Source organism: Entamoeba dispar, genomic scaffold (genome assembly GCF_000209125.1).
Source record: "Entamoeba dispar SAW760 scf_1105229458227 genomic scaffold, whole genome shotgun sequence".
Lineage (NCBI taxonomy): Eukaryota > Evosea > Mastigamoebida > Endamoebidae > Entamoeba > Entamoeba dispar.
Genome location: NW_001853087.1, coordinates 3,994 through 21,481, shown reverse-complemented (window position 1 = coordinate 21,481; position 17,488 = coordinate 3,994). Strand labels below are relative to the sequence as shown.

The following is a 17,488-nucleotide window of genomic DNA, read 5'->3' as shown; positions in this document are numbered from 1 at the left end:
TATGATATCGTTTATGATAATGATATAATATCATTCATGATGATAAATGAATGTTCATATTCATTTATTGATTTGATTTATATCTTTTAGTTTATATTTCAAATAAATAATAATGAATAAAATCATTCATTTCAATTACAATAATTCGTTGTGGTGTGAAACGTTCTGGAAATTGTTTTCCACAAAGTGCATTTGATATTCCTTTATATTCATATGACCATTGAGTACAAGATGATTCTGTTTTATTATTTTCTTTATAAACACAAATATCACTTCCATCACCAAATGCAAACAAACACTCATGTGACTGACTAAATAAAATAAATGCATATTGTGGTTGTTTGATATCAAATTTCATCATTTCTTGTATTCTTCCATTTGATTTTAATGAAAATATAAATGATTTTGGATCATTTATCCAGTTCCAATTATTAACTTTATCAATTTTCACATTAACATATCCTCCAAATTTATTTCCATTTGTATCTTCAATAATAATTATTATATGTTCTTCATTTATTATTCTTTGATTAAATATTGATGTGTGCTTATTCCAATCATCAATCTCTGAATCAAATAGTATATTCCCTACTTTTCTATTTGTCCATTCTTCTAGTTGTTGAATTTCTTCTATTGTATTCATTCCTTTCATTATTTGTATTCTTTCTTCTTCTTTTCTCCTTCTCTCTTCTTCCTCTTTTATCTTCTTTTCTTCTCTCTTCTGCCTCTTAAAATAATCACTATAATATGTTTCCCATTCTTTTTTCTTTTTGTTAAATGATTGTGTGATTTTATCTGTTTCTTCTGGTGTTCTGAATATTTTATTTTTCATTATCATTTCTTCAATTGAAATGATTTTATTGATTATTTCATTCCGTGTTTTACTTAGTATTTCAGAATCTGAATTACATTCTTCTATTATTTTATTCATTTTATTTTTAATTATTTCTATTTTATTTATTGTTTCTTGACTTTTTTCTATTACTATTCTTCTTCTTCTAATTGTTTCATCAATCCTATCAAATATTCCTTCTCCTCTTTTAATAGCTTGTTCATATGTCTCATTGTCTTGAATTTCAAATATTTCATTTTTAATACTTCCTAAATAATAATGATAATGTTTATTAATATCATCAATTGATTGTTGAATATTTGGAAGTGTTTCTATTTCTTCTTTAAAGAAATGAGTGTTCTTGTTTATTAACTCTTCCATTTTAATTTAATTAATATCAGATTAAAATAACAAGATTAAATAGTTAAATACACGTTTATAATACATCATTATTTTATTATTTTATCATTTCATTTTTATTGTTTTAAATAACAATAATAAAAACAAGAAAATAGAAAATAATAAAAATAAGAAATAACAAAATGTCTCATCACAAATAATGATGGAAATCAAATAAGAAAGAAATAGAAATAAAAAACAAACATCAATTAAAAAGTAGTTAATTAAGTATTACTAGTTTTATTTTATATTGTTCATTGCTTGCCACTAACTAATCATGTCGTTATGCTGTAAGAATGAGTGTTTGTCATTCTTCTATTATTTAGACTTTCCTCATGATGAGAGGCGTGAATTTCTATTCTTCACTGTTTTATTTAGATTAAATTAGTGTCTTTTCAAACTTCCTCTTCTTGATTATTCATCACAACTAATTTCTCATCTTTATTTGATTTAACGTGCGTTAAAACGCCTCATTCTTTACTTTCTTATTTAATGTTGGTTATATCATTACCACTATATTACTATCCCTACTTTCGTTTGCCATCAACAACAAGTAGATCAATATTCATTGATGGTACCCATATATGTTCAATTTCCTCAATTTATTATCAGATACACTTGTGTCCTAACAAGTAAATAATACAACCATCTTTATAAATAACTTTACTTTTATTATAAATGATATTCTGTTATCGTAAATAATGGTCAGCGGTATTCACTATTGACCAAGATGTTTTCTAACTAATAGCAGCGTCATAACCACACGATAACTGGTGATTCAAATTTTGGATTTACTTTAGGGTTTTATTTGGTTTCTCTAACACGTCGCCTTCAATTATTGAAAAAAAGATAAACAATACATACAACAACAATACCAAATAATACCAAACCAACAATATGACAAAGAAATTTAATAAGGAAAGAAATAAAGAAACAGAAGGTACACTGATAATAAATACAACAATAATGATATCACCAATAATGAATATGAAAATAAAAGAAAATAAATGAATAAAAAATAAAGAATAAGAAGAAACGAATATAAATAAGTAAGAAGTAATAAACTTACAATAAGAAATAAAGGCACCAGAAAACAAAGAAATAAAATAATAGATACACTGAATAATTTTGAGTTAACTTGTTAACTACAAGATAAGATTATTTGAAGAAAAGAAAATAAAAATTAATAAAATAAGTATCAGCAGATCTTGTTTTATTTACTTCACTTTACTCAGACGAGATTATATCATTCATTCTCTTCAAAATCATTGTTCACGAGGTACTTCTCTATACTCACTTCCATAATCTCCACAGTATTTCATTATCTTTCATGTTTATAATTATTATATCTTTTACATTTATTTCATATTCATTTATTATACTTTGTTATTTTATCATTCTTACTGATTCTTTATTGATTATTCATTTATTGTTATTACTACTGGAATTACTTTCACACAATGTAGTTTATTAAATTGTATTATTTTGAAATGGAGAGTTCTATACATTTCAAGTTTGTTAGTAAATGCTATAATTATCATTTTATCACATATTATTGTCATATCATTCATTATTCATATTTATTTTATTTTACCTTCTATATAAATATCTGATATTTTATGAAATTTTCACTTTTATTAACTATTTGTTGATTCAATATAATGAACACTTCATTATTTTCAATTCTTCATTTGAATTTACCAATTTCATTTTTATTAAATATTAATTTCATTTTATTCTCTTTTGTTTTATTCTCAATTTCTTCTTCATTCATTGTATTATTTTATATTTTAATTTAACATCTCTCCACATATATTCTCCTATTAAATCATGTTTATCAATTTGTATATTCTTATTTACATTGTATTTTAATAATATATGTTCAATTGATTTGAGGTATAATTATTCATTACATTTATTGTTATTTCTATTATCTTTTTCTTGATTCTTTCATCTCTTTTATTCATTTCTATATATACTCTTCTTTATTTATCTTTATTCTTCTTTCTTCTATTATCTCTTTAATTTATGTAATATCTAATTTTCATTTTAATATTTATTATATTTAATCAATAACAATAACTTTTTATCTTCTTTTCTTCTAATTCTGAGTTGTTCTTTCTTCATTATTTCTTTATCTCTTCTTTCTTTTATTTCTTTTCCATATTCTATTTCAATTTGTTCTTTTTCATATCTTTCTATTATTTCTTTATCTTTTATTTCTTGTTCTTATATTATTTCTTTTCTTCTTTCTTACATAACTTCTCTTTCACTGTCCTATCTCTTCAAATCTCTTCATCATTTCTTGTATTATTTTCTTATTTTCTTTTTCTTTTGTCTCTCCTTCATTATTTTTCTTGTAATATCTTTTGTTTCTATATCTTTTACCTTGTTTATTCTCATGTAATATTGATTAAACATTTTACTTGAATTATGGTATTTGTGTTATAATAATTACTTTTCTTTTTATTATAAGTTTGATTAATTGAGAATGTGCTATAGCATTTATAAATATGATAATTAATATTAAAGTGATTATGGCTATTATTTTGCTGATAATGATTATAGTTATAGTATTGATAATATCTTCTAAATCTATTTGTTGGTGCATTATTATTTCTATATGATTTTCGTTATATTCTTATACTACATAAATAAACTAAACTGATAAAAAAAATTAAAGAAGTAAGAAATAAAAAAAAGATATTTCAAAGTAATTTCAATAATGAGCTAATAAATACAGATGGCACTAAATTAGTTAAAGAATTAAAAGTCGAAATTTACAATATAAAAAGTCAACAATTTTGTAATTAAAAATATAATGGATATCATGAAATAATGTCTCTATCACAACCATTTCATAAAGTTAACTAAAAACAAGAATGAGATGGTCTCTTCAGGATGAGAAATAGAGAACAATCTATAACCCTTAACTAATTTATATTATTGTGTTGATATTATTTGTAGTTTCTTATGAATTCTTCTATCAATTTCTTAATTCTTTATTCTCGGGATTTCATTATCATTTCTTCTATTTATCATATAGATAATATTCAAATCTTATTATTTTTCATCTTTCATTTGTATAATCTCATTTTAATTTCATTTAACAACAATAATTAAATAACGCTATTATATGTTAATCATTCAAATAATGATAATATGAATTTTATAGTTTTCAGTTTATCAAAGTTATGATAAAATGATAAATGAGAGTAGTGAAATAAACTTAATCATTTTATTTAATTTATTATCTAATCAAGTTATTCAATTTATTCAATGAAATATATTATCATTGCAATTCTTCTGTTTTGTGTTTACCATTTTAATCAGAATATTATTTCATATCTTTTAAAATCAATGAATAAATAGATAATTATCATTTCATTCTTATTACTTTATTTTTGTGATGTATGAAATGATAAAATAATATAATAAACATTATTAAACTATTAAAATGTTATAAAAATAAAAATTAAATGAACTTAAAAATAAATAAGAGATGAAACCTAGAATGGTAACAATGATAATTGATATTGAATATGATGACATGGATGTGTATTTGTATGATGGAAATGAATATGAAAGAGTTGATAAAATGAAATATTTAAAAGAAGAAGAAAAGAAAATAATTGAAGAAATCATTTCCAATGATAAGAAGAATGTGAAAATTAGAAAAGAAAATATTAAAGGAGTAGAAATGATGATTAAACCAGAAAGTAAATTATCAATAATATTCAACAATATTAAGAAAGAAGTAGAAAAGAAAGGAGAAATTGAAAGAACAATCATTTTTATTCCTAATGGAACAAGTCAAGGAAATGAAAGAAGAATAGAAAATTCAACAAAACTTGGAAGATTAAATAATGTACAAATCATACGGAAATATCATATAATTGAAAGAATACTTTCAGAAGAATATAACATAGAAACACCAATTCTTATCATAGAAAATACAGAAATAACATATGGAAATATTAAAAAAGAAAAAGATAAGATAAAAATAAGAATAATAAATACTATAAGAACAAACAATATAATAGAAGAAAATAAAGAAATCAATAGAATAACAACAGAAGAAAAAGAAGAGAAAGGGATAATAATAAATAATAAAATAAAACAAGAAAACAAAATAAACACAAAAAGATGGAGATATAAAGAAATCAACGAAGAACCATATATTAAAACAATAATAGAAATGATAAAAAAAGAAGAAGAATATTCAGAATATTCAGTAGAAAGAGAAATGATAATAAATATCAAAAGAATACTATACAATAATAAAATCAATAAAGGAATAATTGGAAAAAGAAGAATAGGATATAATGAAATAATGATAACATCAAAGTATTTTAATGATATTAAAGATTTTATTAATTTAGAAATAGGAATTAAAAGATTTAGAGGAAATATTGAACGATTTCATTTTAATCCAATTCCATTAAATGAATATTCAAGAAAATTCTTTCCTAATATTGAAACATTTCATATTTATAATAAAAAAGATAAAATATTTAATGACGGAAGAATATTTACATATGTAATATGGTATCCAGTAAGTTATTTAACATATTTAAAAGAGAAAGGAACAGGAAATATCTATAAAAATATAGAATATACACAAAAAGATATAAATTTATTTGGAAATACAATACCATCAGAAGTTAAATCACTTGGAGATCAATGTTTTTATACATGTAAATCATTAAAATCAATTAATATACCATCATCTGTTAATAAAATAGGAAATAATTGTTTTTATGAATGTACATCATTAACATCAATTAACATACCATCAACAATTAGTAAAATAGGAAATTATTGTTTTGATGGATGTTCATCATTAACATCAATTAACATACCATCATCAATTAAAGAAATAGGATATAAATGTTTTTATGGATGTTCATCATTAAAATCAATTGATATAAAGAACATACAATATACGAGTGAAGATAAAATATTTGTAGGAGATAAAAAAATGGTATCAATTGATATTGGTAATTTAATGAAAATTAATAAAAATAAAATAGAACGAATGGACGTTAATAAATTTTTAATTCCAACAACAGTTAGTGATATAAAGTCTCAATGCTTTTCTGAATGTTCAACGTTAAGATCAATAAACCTTCCTTCATCGATTATTGAAATAGGAAATTATTGTTTTTGTGGATGTTCATCATTAACATCAATTAATATACCGTCATCAATTAGTAAAATAGGGTATGAGTGTTTTGACAGATGTTTATCGTTGAAAGAACTTACTATTCAAAATATAAAATTCATCAGTAAAGAAAGAATATTTATGAATGAACCAGTCTTATTTAGTATTAAAATACCAGAGAGTATAAAAAAAATAAATGGAGGAATTATTAAATGTGAAGACATTAATGATTTTAGGATTCCAACAATGATCACTAAATTAGATGACAATTGTTTTTCTGAGTGTTGGTCATTAACATCAATTAACATACCTACGTCAATTACTAAATTAGGAAATGAATGTTTTTATAGATGTAAGTCATTGACATCAGTTACTATTCCAACAACAATTAGTGAATTACGAGACAATTGTTTTGATGAATGTAAGGAATTAATGTCAATTAATATTCCATCAACAATTGAAGAAATAGGAAATTACTGTTTTTATGGATGTTCATCATTAAAATCAATTAATATACCATCATCAATTACTTCATTTGGAAATAGTTGTTTTTATAAATCTGGATGTGAAAAAAGTTTAAGAGAAATTACAAGAATCCCTAAAAATTGTTTTGAGTAAATGGTAATGAACCAAATATTAAAACAAGTCTCTGTAACATATGAAATGTCTTCCAATTTAATGTAGAAGTGAAATGGGTTATAACAAAATATTATAATTTAGATTCTTATTTTTGTTTATTTCTTACTTTTATTTCTTTTTTATTTAATAATAATAATGAACATATATTATTAAATTGTATTGTAAATAAGAGTATACAAGTTGATAAACAAGATTTAATGATGAACATATATTAAGAATAACTAAATTAAAATATAAAATAAATATAATGAATGAAAATAAAATAGAGAATGAAATGAAATTATTCTTCAATAAAATGAAATTGATAGAAATCACTAAGATAAAATAATACAATAAAATACAAAATAAAAGTAATATCAATAATAATGATTAATAAAGAATTAGTAAGAATAATCAATGAACAATGTATTATAAAACAATATAAAATAATGTAGAAATCATGAAGGAGAATAGAGAGATATAGAAGTATCTCATGAACAATACATTCAAGAGAATGAAATAATTTCAAATAAATAAAATGAAATAGAAAATTCAAGTTATATTGAAATTTAATTGTAAGTTTTATTTTTTCAATTTTTTCATTGGTTTAAAATATCATTTCAGAACCACAACACACAACCATAAAATGAATCCAAGAGTCAAACCAAATATCGTCTAGTCACTGCATTATATTTAGTGAAACAACACCTCATTTAAGAATGTTGATGGTATTTATTTATTAAGAATTAGTATGAATGATTATTAAGGAATGTTGTTATTCATTAGGATGTTAATGTTATTCATTTGTTGGATGGAAGTACATTTATTAATGAAAGATTAAAGTTGAATAAGGTGTGTTGTTAAGATAAAGAAGGATTCTACTCAGATTGTTAATATTAAAGAAGATGAAGCATGGTCATGATGTTATTGATATATTCTTCTTAAAATGATATTATAAATAACCAATTTCAACATTCATTAACTTTAATTAAAACACAAAACACAACTTAAATGATTCTTCATTTAAAAGATAATAATTCAATGAAAATAAAGAATATTAAAGAAACTGATTATCTCACTTCCTAACATGATAAAACACAAAACATTAAGTAAATTCCAATGAATATTTTATTATCAAATGAATTGTTTATTATGTATCTCATAGCAATTAAATTATACAATTAAAATACTTTTTATTCTTATTAATTCAATTATCTTATTTCTTTATCTCTTCTTCAATATGGTTGAAAGCAATTTTCTGGTATTGTTTTATTCTGTTTCAACATTTCTTCACACCCACATTCATAAAAACATGCTGTTCCAAATGCTGTAATTGATGATGGTATGTTAATTGATTGTAATGATGAACAACCACTAAAACAATACCCTCCTATTTCATTAATTGATGATGGTATAATAATAGATGTTAATGATTTACAATAATTAAAACAATAATCTTCTAATTTACTAACAGATGAAGGTATATTAATTGATTTTAATGATGAACAACTAGAAAAACAACTATACCCTATTTCATTAATTGATGATGGTATAGTTATAGATGTTAGTGTTGAACATCCAGAAAAACAATATTCTCCTAACTTAGTAATTGAAGGTGGAATAATAAATTCATTAATGTCTTTCTTTTCAATATTCTTTCCATTGATTATTTGTATATTTTTTGGTGTTTCAATACTAACTAACACTGGTTCATTCATAAATATTCTTTCTTTACTAATAAATTGTATGTTTTGATTGTTAATTGATGTTAATGATGTGCACCAATAAAAACAATTAAATCCTATTGTACTAATTGTTGATGGAATAGTTATTGATTTTAATGATTTACATCCATTAAAACAATTACCAGATAATTCTTTAGTTCTACTTGGGATATCAATTCTTGTTAATGCTATACACCAATCAAAACACTGATATCCAATTGATGTAACTTCTTGTGGTATTACTTCTCCATATTTCATTCTATCTAATTGTGTGTATCTTATATTTTTATATACATCCCATTTTTCTTTCTCTTTTAAATAAGTTGAATAATCTACTTCATACCATATTATTTTTTTAAATATTTTTCCATCATTAAACACTTTATCTTTTTTATTATAAATATGAAATGTTTCAATATTAGGAAATAATTTTCTTGAATATTTATTTAAAGGAATTGGATTAAAATGAAATCGTTCAATATTTCCTTGAAATCTTTTAATTCCTATTTCTAAATTAATAAAATCATTAATTTTATTAAAATACTTTGATACTATCATTATTTCATTATATCCTAATTTCATTATTGATTTATTATTTATTAATTGTTTTTATTAGTTCTTTTATTTTTATATTTTAATTTCTTCTTTTTTATTATTTTATCATTTTTTTATTTTTATTAATTGATGTTTATTATGAAAAACAAATAAAAAGCAATTAATTAAGTGTTAATAGAACTTGTGTCTATTGTTCCTGCCTCAGGGGAGACTAATTCCGTCAATGAGTCTTCATCACGTAGTTCAAAAACATATGTTTGGTTGTTGTAGAATCAGTGTTCCATGACGTCTATCATGTTTTTAATTACAATGTTTTTAATTTCTTTTATCTTATCAATTTCAATTTTTAATTCTTTAATTATTTTAATACTTTCGACATTTATTAGCCCATTAATCCAAATTACTACTCCAATTATTTTGACATCCTTTAATTTCTCCATTTTCATTACCCTATTTTTCAATTCTTTATACATATTTCTTTTCTTCCAATACCCTCCACTAATATTGTGATCTGCCACAATAGTCATATCAATTATTAGACCAGTTTTATTCTTTTTATCTAGTACATATATGTCTGGTCTTTTATGATATAGTCCATCACTTTTTGGCATTATTTGTTTGTTCAATATCATAGTAATGTCATTGTATTGGAACACTGTTTCATATGTTGATTTCTTGTATTGTTTATTTCTTGTATATTTTCTTATTATTTAATATGATAATGCCAATATGGTCATGTTTCTCCATTTGTGATTTTTTATGACCAATGCAAGATAGTAGAATGTGTTCTACTGTGGCTATCTTGTCTTTACAAAGTGGGCAGTACTTCAATCTTTCATTTTTTAATATTTTATCTTTCCTGTACACACTAAATATTGCTCCATCTTGCATTTTAGTTAATTGAAGAAATGCATTTTTCTTTATATTGATGGACTTCAATGCATTTATTGTAGTAGTTTTATCTACAAATTTTGACTCGAACCATCTTCTAAAATGTCCACTTGTTTGATTTCCATTTTTTGATGTATTTGTTGGTTATTAACTTCTTTATTTTTAATACTACTTCTTTTTTATTTTCACTTCATTTATTATTTCTTCTATTTTCGTTTCTGGGATCTTATGACCTAGGGCTTTTTTAATTCTATTCAATATTCATTTCTTTGAATACCATCTATCTATTATGTTATTTCCTATTTCATTCTTGTACAATAGTACTTTACTGTTCTGATTAATTCATTAACATATTCTTCAATTATGCTTATTAATCATTCACCTATTTCATTTATATTGACATATAGACGGTCTTTGGAGTTACAACAATGTATTTTGCCTTTCTTAAATATTTTCTTATCTCCAAATCCATTCTATCTATGTTACCTTCCAATTTACTACTGATGCTGAACATCTGAAGATGGGTATTACTTCATTATTAATTCTTGTAATATAACTTCTATTACTACTTTCATCAGTATTTATTTCTTCCATTTTCTTCATCATCTTTTCTTTGATGATTTTACAATTGAAGGTATCATTAATTTCATCGGACTGCCATACACCTAAATATTTATACAAGTCCTCTCCTTCAATTATTGGGATGTTTTGCATTCCATTTGGTATTTTATTAATGTTCTTTAATACTATTCCTGATTTATTTTCATTCATTTCCATCCCTATTCTACTTATTATTTCTTTAATTTCATTGTGGATTGTTCCCATTTCTTCACTACTTAGTGTCATTATTCTCAAATCATCCATATACAATGTACTGTTTGATTTTGGGAACTTCTCTTCTATGATTTGAGAAATTACATTCATTTTGATGATGAAGAGTAGAAATGATAATGAATCACATTGTAAAATTCATCAATTTAATACATCCTAGATATTTATTATATTTATATCATATGAATATCTTCAATCTGTTCATCATACTTTCTACAATGTCTATGATGACACCCTCTACATTAAAATATTTAAGTGTTTCTATTACCCATTCATGATTTACTGAGTCATATACTTTCTTAATGTCATAATATGACTCTACATATTTTGTGTATTTCTCTTCTTTTTGCTGATTTAACATATAACTGTTAATTAATCATTCTTTAGCAGCAAGAGATTGCAGTTTACATCATAATTGATTTTTACTAATTTTTAATGATTCATTATTCATGTTAATTCTATTATGAATCTTCTCTTTCAATATTGAGGTAAATACTTTCATTATTACATTTGTACAACTGATATGACGATAATTAATGACATCGTTCATATCACCTCATTTGTGGATTAGTATAGTTCTTCCACTTACCATATCTAGAGGGATGTTTTCATTGAAGTTTAACCATTCGTTGAATATATTAAGAATGGAATCTCTTGATGATGACATTCTCTTCCAATAATACCCATATATAGTGTCAATGCCTGGTGATTTCCAATTACTTATTTTCATCATAATTAAATTTAAATCATCCATTGTGGTGATGACACTATCATAATTCCTGTATCTTTCATTCCACGAGGTGATTTGTTTTATTTTCAAATGTTCTTTATTTAATATCACCTGTGTTTCATATAATGATTTCCAATATTCTAAAGTAATATCGTTATTTGGGTATATTTCATTTTGTGTTTCTTCTTTATTTTAATTTTGTTATTAGAATCAAACATAATTTTATTTGTATTGATTCTGACAATTTCATTTTTATTAAATTTAATTCTTTCTTTAATCATCGTCATCATATATTTTATGTACTTTATTCTTTCTTATGGTTTAATTTTAATTTCATCTGCATCTTGTTCATTTAATCTCATGATGCATTTTATTCTGTACTGTTCCATTGATTAGATATTCTAATCTATTTATTTTCTTTATGATTTCTTTTATTTCATCAAATTTATCTCATTTAAATTTATTTTAGAGATAATAATACATACACATTGAAATCCTTTTCATATCTTCTTGTAGATTTTCTATTCTCCTGACCATACCCTTTTATTATTTATTTCTCTTATTAATTTATCTGTTCTTTCCTTTTCCAGTAGTAATTAATATTTACACATTTATCTATCTTCATTCCTTTAACTTGATTGATGATAGAGTTAAGATATTCATCATCAATATCAGTAGAGTTATTTTTTATGATAATGTTTTTTATTATTGGATTACACTCTACTTTCCTTTCTATGATTGAGTTCACTTTCATTTTAATATATCTTTTAGTTGTTTCTTTTATTTTATGTGACTTTTTAATATTATTAATGTATTCTTTATCATTATTTACATTATTATTTATTATTTTTATTATGTTTTCTATTTGTTCATTTCTTAATTTCTTATTTAATTTCTTATTTAACAAATTAATTGCAAAACAATACAACACATCAATTAAAATTCTATTTGTTTGATTTGTTGTGTTTTCTTCTCTTCTTGACTGATTATCATTTCTTGTTTTTTGATACTCAGTGTTTTGCTCTCTTCTTCTTCTATTTCCATAATTGTCTTTTTCATAGTTGTAGTTTGGTTCATTTGTATTGTCCCAGATGATGATGTTCTCAATATTGGTTGTGTATTTATCACTAGAGTCATTGTTTTCTTCTTCTTCAGTTCCTTCTTGGATAAAAAATTTTCGATGTTTTCATGTTGTTTTGATATTAATTGTTTTTGTTCTTCATTTTCTCTTTGTGTATTGTCTAATTCTTCTTTTGTTATTTCTGCAATCTCATAGTTTTTATTCGCACTTTTTTGATATACAGAGATTTGATTTTCTTTATCTCTTATGTTCTTCTCTAGCAGCTCACCACTCTTCTCCAGCTCATCAGCCCTCTTCTTCTCTAGCTCAGCCCTCTTCTCCAGCGCATCAGCCCTCTTCTTCTCCAGCTCAGCTCCCTTAAGGACTTCGTCCTTCTCTTTCTTCAGCTTCTCACAGCTAGCTCGGAGTGTTCGGATGGTTTCATCCTTACCTCCTACTTCTATGACCCTTCTACCGTTGTTTCATTTATTTTTCATTGTAATGCCTTGTTTTCCTCTTTTAATTTAGAGCTTTCTTTTCTTATTTCATTATATGTATTTTGAATATTGTTTATTTGTGTTTGAATCTTTTCTATTTTTTCTTCAAACCTTTTCTAACTGTATCTCGTGCTTTTTGAATCATTTCATTTGAAATAATTTGTTCTTCTTCCATCTTTTTTGTTTGAAGTTCTTTAATAGTTTCTTCTATTTCTTTAATTTTATTTTGAAGTGTGTTAATTTCTTATTTGTTATATTCTTCTTCTTTATCTTGTGTTTTTTATTTATGTTATATTTAATTTATTATTATTGTAGTTTTATTTCATTTCTTTGTTTTTTGTTTTTGATTCATTCTTCATTTATTTTGTTTTCTATTTGTTTTCTTCTTTGATTTTCTTTATTATTTTATTATTTATTATTGAATATATTTCTTGGAGAATATTATACCATTTCTTTTCTTTATCTTCATACTTTTTAAGTAATTCTGAATATTCTCATTCCTCATTTTACTTTTTATTCTTTTAATTTTTATTTTAATTTCATTTATTGTTAATAATTAGATTTGTTATTTGTATAATGTTTATTATCATTATATTTACATTGTTTCTTATTTGTTTTTATTTGTGTTCTTCTTTTTCTATTCACTTTTCTCTTGTTATTTCTTTTATCATTATTATGCATTTCATCGCTGTTGTTATTTTATTCTTTCTTTTCTTTGGACATGAGTACTTGTTTCTTGTTTGATTTTCTTTACAAGACTCTGTGGTATTACTCAATAAGTATGGCAATAAAATTTGTTATATATTCTGAATTGATAAAAGGATCTTAAAACTAAAAAAGAAAATAAAATAAACAATTAATATAAATAAAAATAAATTAATATTTTAATTTTATTAAGTATTATATTATTATTATTATATTTAACTATTTCATTATTAATTTCATTATAATTTAATAATAATATTTAAACTATTTCATTATAATATTTAATTTTATTATTATTTCATTATATTCTATATCTTTCATACAAATCACATTACTATATCATTAATTATATAATAATCTTGTGGTGTATAATTTCTATGTATGACATTATGTTTTGATTATTTGTGAGTGTGAATCAAAGAATATTGTTTTAATTCACTTTGAAATAATAAAATGTACTTTGTTCTGGTTGTGTATTGTATTTTGTATTAATTCTATCATTAAATTTATCTTTGTTTTGTTAGAGTTGTTGTGATAATATTCTATAACAATTTAATGATAAAAATCCTTGTTTATATAATTACATCAGTTATTCTATAATATCAAACTAAACTAAATGTTTCTTTAAATTAAATTAGTCAATCTTCATATGAAGTTGTTGTGTGTTGATCCTTTGGGTTTCAACCATGTGACTCATCCATAGACATAAAAGAGCTATTACCACAAGAATTGTTCTTATCCTATTACAACAATTGGCGATAAGAGCTGAACAATGTTGGAGTTGAGCATAAACAACAACCCCAAAACCGACAAGAACACTTCCAAAAATTAAATTTACAATCTGAGCAGACCATGATTGAAGAATTGGATAGAGCAAACGAAACATTAAAATAAACTTGAAAATAATTCAAGTATTTTAGAGTTTGAGATTACTCAAAGTGTTGATTTATAAAATGTTTAAATAAAAAAAAAACAACAATGAAAATTACAAAATAAAATCTCATTGATGAAATTTTATTAAAAATATTTTTTTTTTGTTTTATTTCAAATTCAACAATTTAAATGTAGTATTTCAAAAAAAAATACTATCACCATCAAATTACTTCAAAACTTTAAATCACCATTTATCATCTAGTTATGAAATTACTATTACTTAAAATCTATCTTATTCATTATTACAATAATATTAATTTTTATTATTTATTTTGATTGAATATCATTGATATTAAATATGTAATTATTTATATACAGATTATAGTATTATTTTCTTGTTATGATACATGTATATTTGTTAATATATATTATTCAATGAAAAAAAGATCTATTGTTATGGTTGATGTTAAAATGAAAATTAATCATAATAATATAGTGATAATGATATATTCTTATTAAAAATGAAAATAAAGAAGAGTTTTAATATTCATTAAAATCATATAGAAACTTAAATGATGAATATTAAATCAAAGATATCTAAAATACTTTATTCTTCATTAAATAAATAAAAAATGAATTTCTCACATTCAAACAACTAAAAACTAATAATAAACTAATAGTTAATGAACATACAATGTTAAAACGAATAGTCTACATTGAAGAATGAACAATAGAAAATAAAATTATTAATATTTAATTATCCCCTTTTTATTAACACTTTTTTATTATTATTTTATTTAATATCTTTATAATATTTTTTATTATTATTTTTATTTTGTATAAAACAATTATAATAAATAATCAAAGATATTACTTCAAATTCATTTTAATTGAATTTTCTAATGTTATAATATTTAAGTATTCAATTTGTTTAACATATTGATTATCATTTATATTTTGTATTCTATATCATTGATTCAAATTGTGAACATTATATTTTGATTAATATTTATTCTGATATTTGATTTATATATTCATTATTCTTATTCTTTTTATCATCTTCATTTATTTTCTTTTCATTTTGTATTATGATTTGTTCTTTTGTTAAATATTCAATAACATCTCTTTCATTATTTTATTTTAATTTATTATTTATTCTTTAATTTTCATTTGATGTGTTTTAGATTTATTACAAAGATTTATCATTTGTTTTGTATTTATGTTATTTCATATATATATTATTATTTATTATTATTGTTTTTGAATTATGTTATATCATCATTGAATATTCTTTACTGTATCTATTTATTAATAAAATGTATTGATATTCATTGAATATGATAATATGAATTGATTCAAGAATGATTGAATTACATTTAATGATAATTTTCATACTTTCTCAATTTGTACTACAAAATGTTTTGAATATATCAAATGATATTGTTTTAAATTTATAATCATTATATAATTGAATTCATATTTATTAAATTGATCAAATGTATTGAATATGATTTCATCTCAATGATATTCTATTTTTATTCATTTTAATACATCTCAATTAATTTTTATTTTTGTTTTATTGACAATAAATATTATTGATACTCTATTTTCTCTTCTTTATAATGATTTCTTATTTATTATTCTGTTTTATTTTACTTCTATCATTTCTACTATCATTTGATTTATTTGAATATGTATTTCCTTTCTTCTTATTATCTCATCAAAATGTTCTTGTTTCATTTTCTTCTTGAATGTTGTACAATTTGTTAATTATCTTTATTAACTCATTGTATTATTCTTGTTGTTTCTAATTAATCTGGATATTCACATGTTTTTGTTATAGTTGATTACATGAAATTCTGATTGATTTATTAAACATTCATTATTTTCATATTTCTAATGTTTCTTAAGATATTTCTGTATGTTCTATTATGAACAATCAATATCATATAATCTTGAAATATAACTAAAATTAATATATAATTTCTTCATTTGTATTTTTGTTTCTTTGTTTGTGTTGAATTGGAAAATACAATCAAATTAGATAACATGAGGATGTGAATGTGAGTTTTTAATAGATTATTTCTCATTTACTCATTCACTAATATAATTTCTTTCAATATCAAAACTTTCTTATTATTTATTTTGTTTCTTTAAAATAATAACTTCATTATTTCAATTTATATGTTTTTCACATTGAATTTAAAATATCTATGTTGTTTTAACATTACATGTTGTTATTGATTTTTGTCAATATTCTATTTCATCATCAAATTGTTAAAGAGACATTTATTATTAAAATAATTGAATTATATAGATTATAATAAAATATAATCAATATAATATGTTTATAGTACAACCATCATTCACATTTCATTCATATTTATGTATACAATTATGAAAATGAGTTATAATTTAGAATATGTTGATTGTTTCAATTTATTTAGAATGAAATAAAATGAATGATAGAAATTAAATTGATGAAGTGAATATAACATAAAATAGTAAATAAAGAGATATATAATATAAATTAGAAAGATGATATGAAAATACATCAAATCAAATAATATATAACATATTAGAATATGTTTGATTAAATATTAAACATT

At 22.1% G+C, this 17,488-nt stretch overlaps 2 protein-coding genes across 2 annotated transcripts, besides 39 other annotated features; one reads left to right on the top strand and one right to left on the bottom strand.

The window, feature by feature from the left end:
- Window positions 1-24: 24 nt before the first annotated feature.
- Window positions 25-1,436: a repeat region.
- A 5-nt stretch (window positions 1,437-1,441) lies between these two features.
- Window positions 1,442-2,066: a repeat region.
- A 115-nt stretch (window positions 2,067-2,181) lies between these two features.
- Window positions 2,182-2,338: a microsatellite.
- Window positions 2,339-2,404: 66 nt separating this feature from the next.
- Window positions 2,405-2,426: a sequence feature (AT_rich).
- Window positions 2,427-2,934: 508 nt separating this feature from the next.
- Window positions 2,935-3,029: a microsatellite.
- Window positions 3,030-3,133: 104 nt separating this feature from the next.
- Window positions 3,134-3,292: a microsatellite.
- A 23-nt stretch (window positions 3,293-3,315) lies between these two features.
- Window positions 3,316-3,486: a microsatellite.
- A 6-nt stretch (window positions 3,487-3,492) lies between these two features.
- Window positions 3,493-3,617: a microsatellite.
- Window positions 3,618-3,734: 117 nt separating this feature from the next.
- Window positions 3,735-3,762: a sequence feature (AT_rich).
- A 181-nt stretch (window positions 3,763-3,943) lies between these two features.
- Window positions 3,944-4,087: a repeat region.
- A 565-nt stretch (window positions 4,088-4,652) lies between these two features.
- Window positions 4,653-4,730: a sequence feature (AT_rich).
- Window positions 4,731-4,733: 3 nt separating this feature from the next.
- EDI_014560 (uncharacterized protein) lies at window positions 4,734-7,013 on the top strand (the record flags this gene model as incomplete). The annotated part of the gene is made up of 1 exon (XM_001734350.1): window positions 4,734-7,013. One exon carries the CDS (start codon window positions 4,734-4,736, stop codon window positions 7,011-7,013), a length of 2,280 nt encoding a protein of 759 aa, XP_001734402.1.
- Window positions 5,212-5,376: a microsatellite.
- Window positions 5,273-5,450: a microsatellite.
- Window positions 5,410-5,573: a microsatellite.
- Window positions 5,719-5,750: a sequence feature (AT_rich).
- Window positions 6,233-6,263: a sequence feature (AT_rich).
- Window positions 7,014-7,102: 89 nt separating the features above from the next.
- Window positions 7,103-7,159: a microsatellite.
- Window positions 7,160-7,237: 78 nt separating this feature from the next.
- Window positions 7,238-7,384: a microsatellite.
- Window positions 7,247-7,431: a microsatellite.
- Window positions 7,350-7,467: a microsatellite.
- A 278-nt stretch (window positions 7,468-7,745) lies between these two features.
- Window positions 7,746-8,126: a repeat region.
- A 53-nt stretch (window positions 8,127-8,179) lies between these two features.
- Window positions 8,180-8,221: a sequence feature (AT_rich).
- A 27-nt stretch (window positions 8,222-8,248) lies between these two features.
- EDI_014550 (uncharacterized protein) lies at window positions 8,249-9,319 on the bottom strand (the record flags this gene model as incomplete). The annotated part of the gene is made up of 1 exon (XM_001734349.1): window positions 8,249-9,319. The coding sequence occupies one exon, from the start codon at window positions 9,317-9,319 to the stop codon at window positions 8,249-8,251; it is 1,071 nt and encodes a 356-aa protein (XP_001734401.1).
- Window positions 9,082-9,104: a sequence feature (AT_rich).
- Window positions 9,248-9,280: a sequence feature (AT_rich).
- Window positions 9,320-9,325: 6 nt separating the features above from the next.
- Window positions 9,326-9,416: a microsatellite.
- A 27-nt stretch (window positions 9,417-9,443) lies between these two features.
- Window positions 9,444-14,127: a repeat region.
- Window positions 14,128-14,177: a microsatellite.
- Window positions 14,177-14,311: a microsatellite.
- Window positions 14,182-14,362: a microsatellite.
- A 588-nt stretch (window positions 14,363-14,950) lies between these two features.
- Window positions 14,951-15,051: a sequence feature (AT_rich).
- A 75-nt stretch (window positions 15,052-15,126) lies between these two features.
- Window positions 15,127-15,651: a repeat region.
- Window positions 15,652-15,658: 7 nt separating this feature from the next.
- Window positions 15,659-15,716: a microsatellite.
- A 165-nt stretch (window positions 15,717-15,881) lies between these two features.
- Window positions 15,882-16,051: a microsatellite.
- Window positions 15,944-16,132: a microsatellite.
- Window positions 16,133-16,322: 190 nt separating this feature from the next.
- Window positions 16,323-16,369: a sequence feature (AT_rich).
- Window positions 16,370-16,404: 35 nt separating this feature from the next.
- Window positions 16,405-16,567: a microsatellite.
- A 270-nt stretch (window positions 16,568-16,837) lies between these two features.
- Window positions 16,838-16,865: a sequence feature (AT_rich).
- A 301-nt stretch (window positions 16,866-17,166) lies between these two features.
- Window positions 17,167-17,225: a sequence feature (AT_rich).
- Window positions 17,226-17,323: 98 nt separating this feature from the next.
- Window positions 17,324-17,465: a microsatellite.
- Window positions 17,466-17,488: the final 23 nt, after the last annotated feature.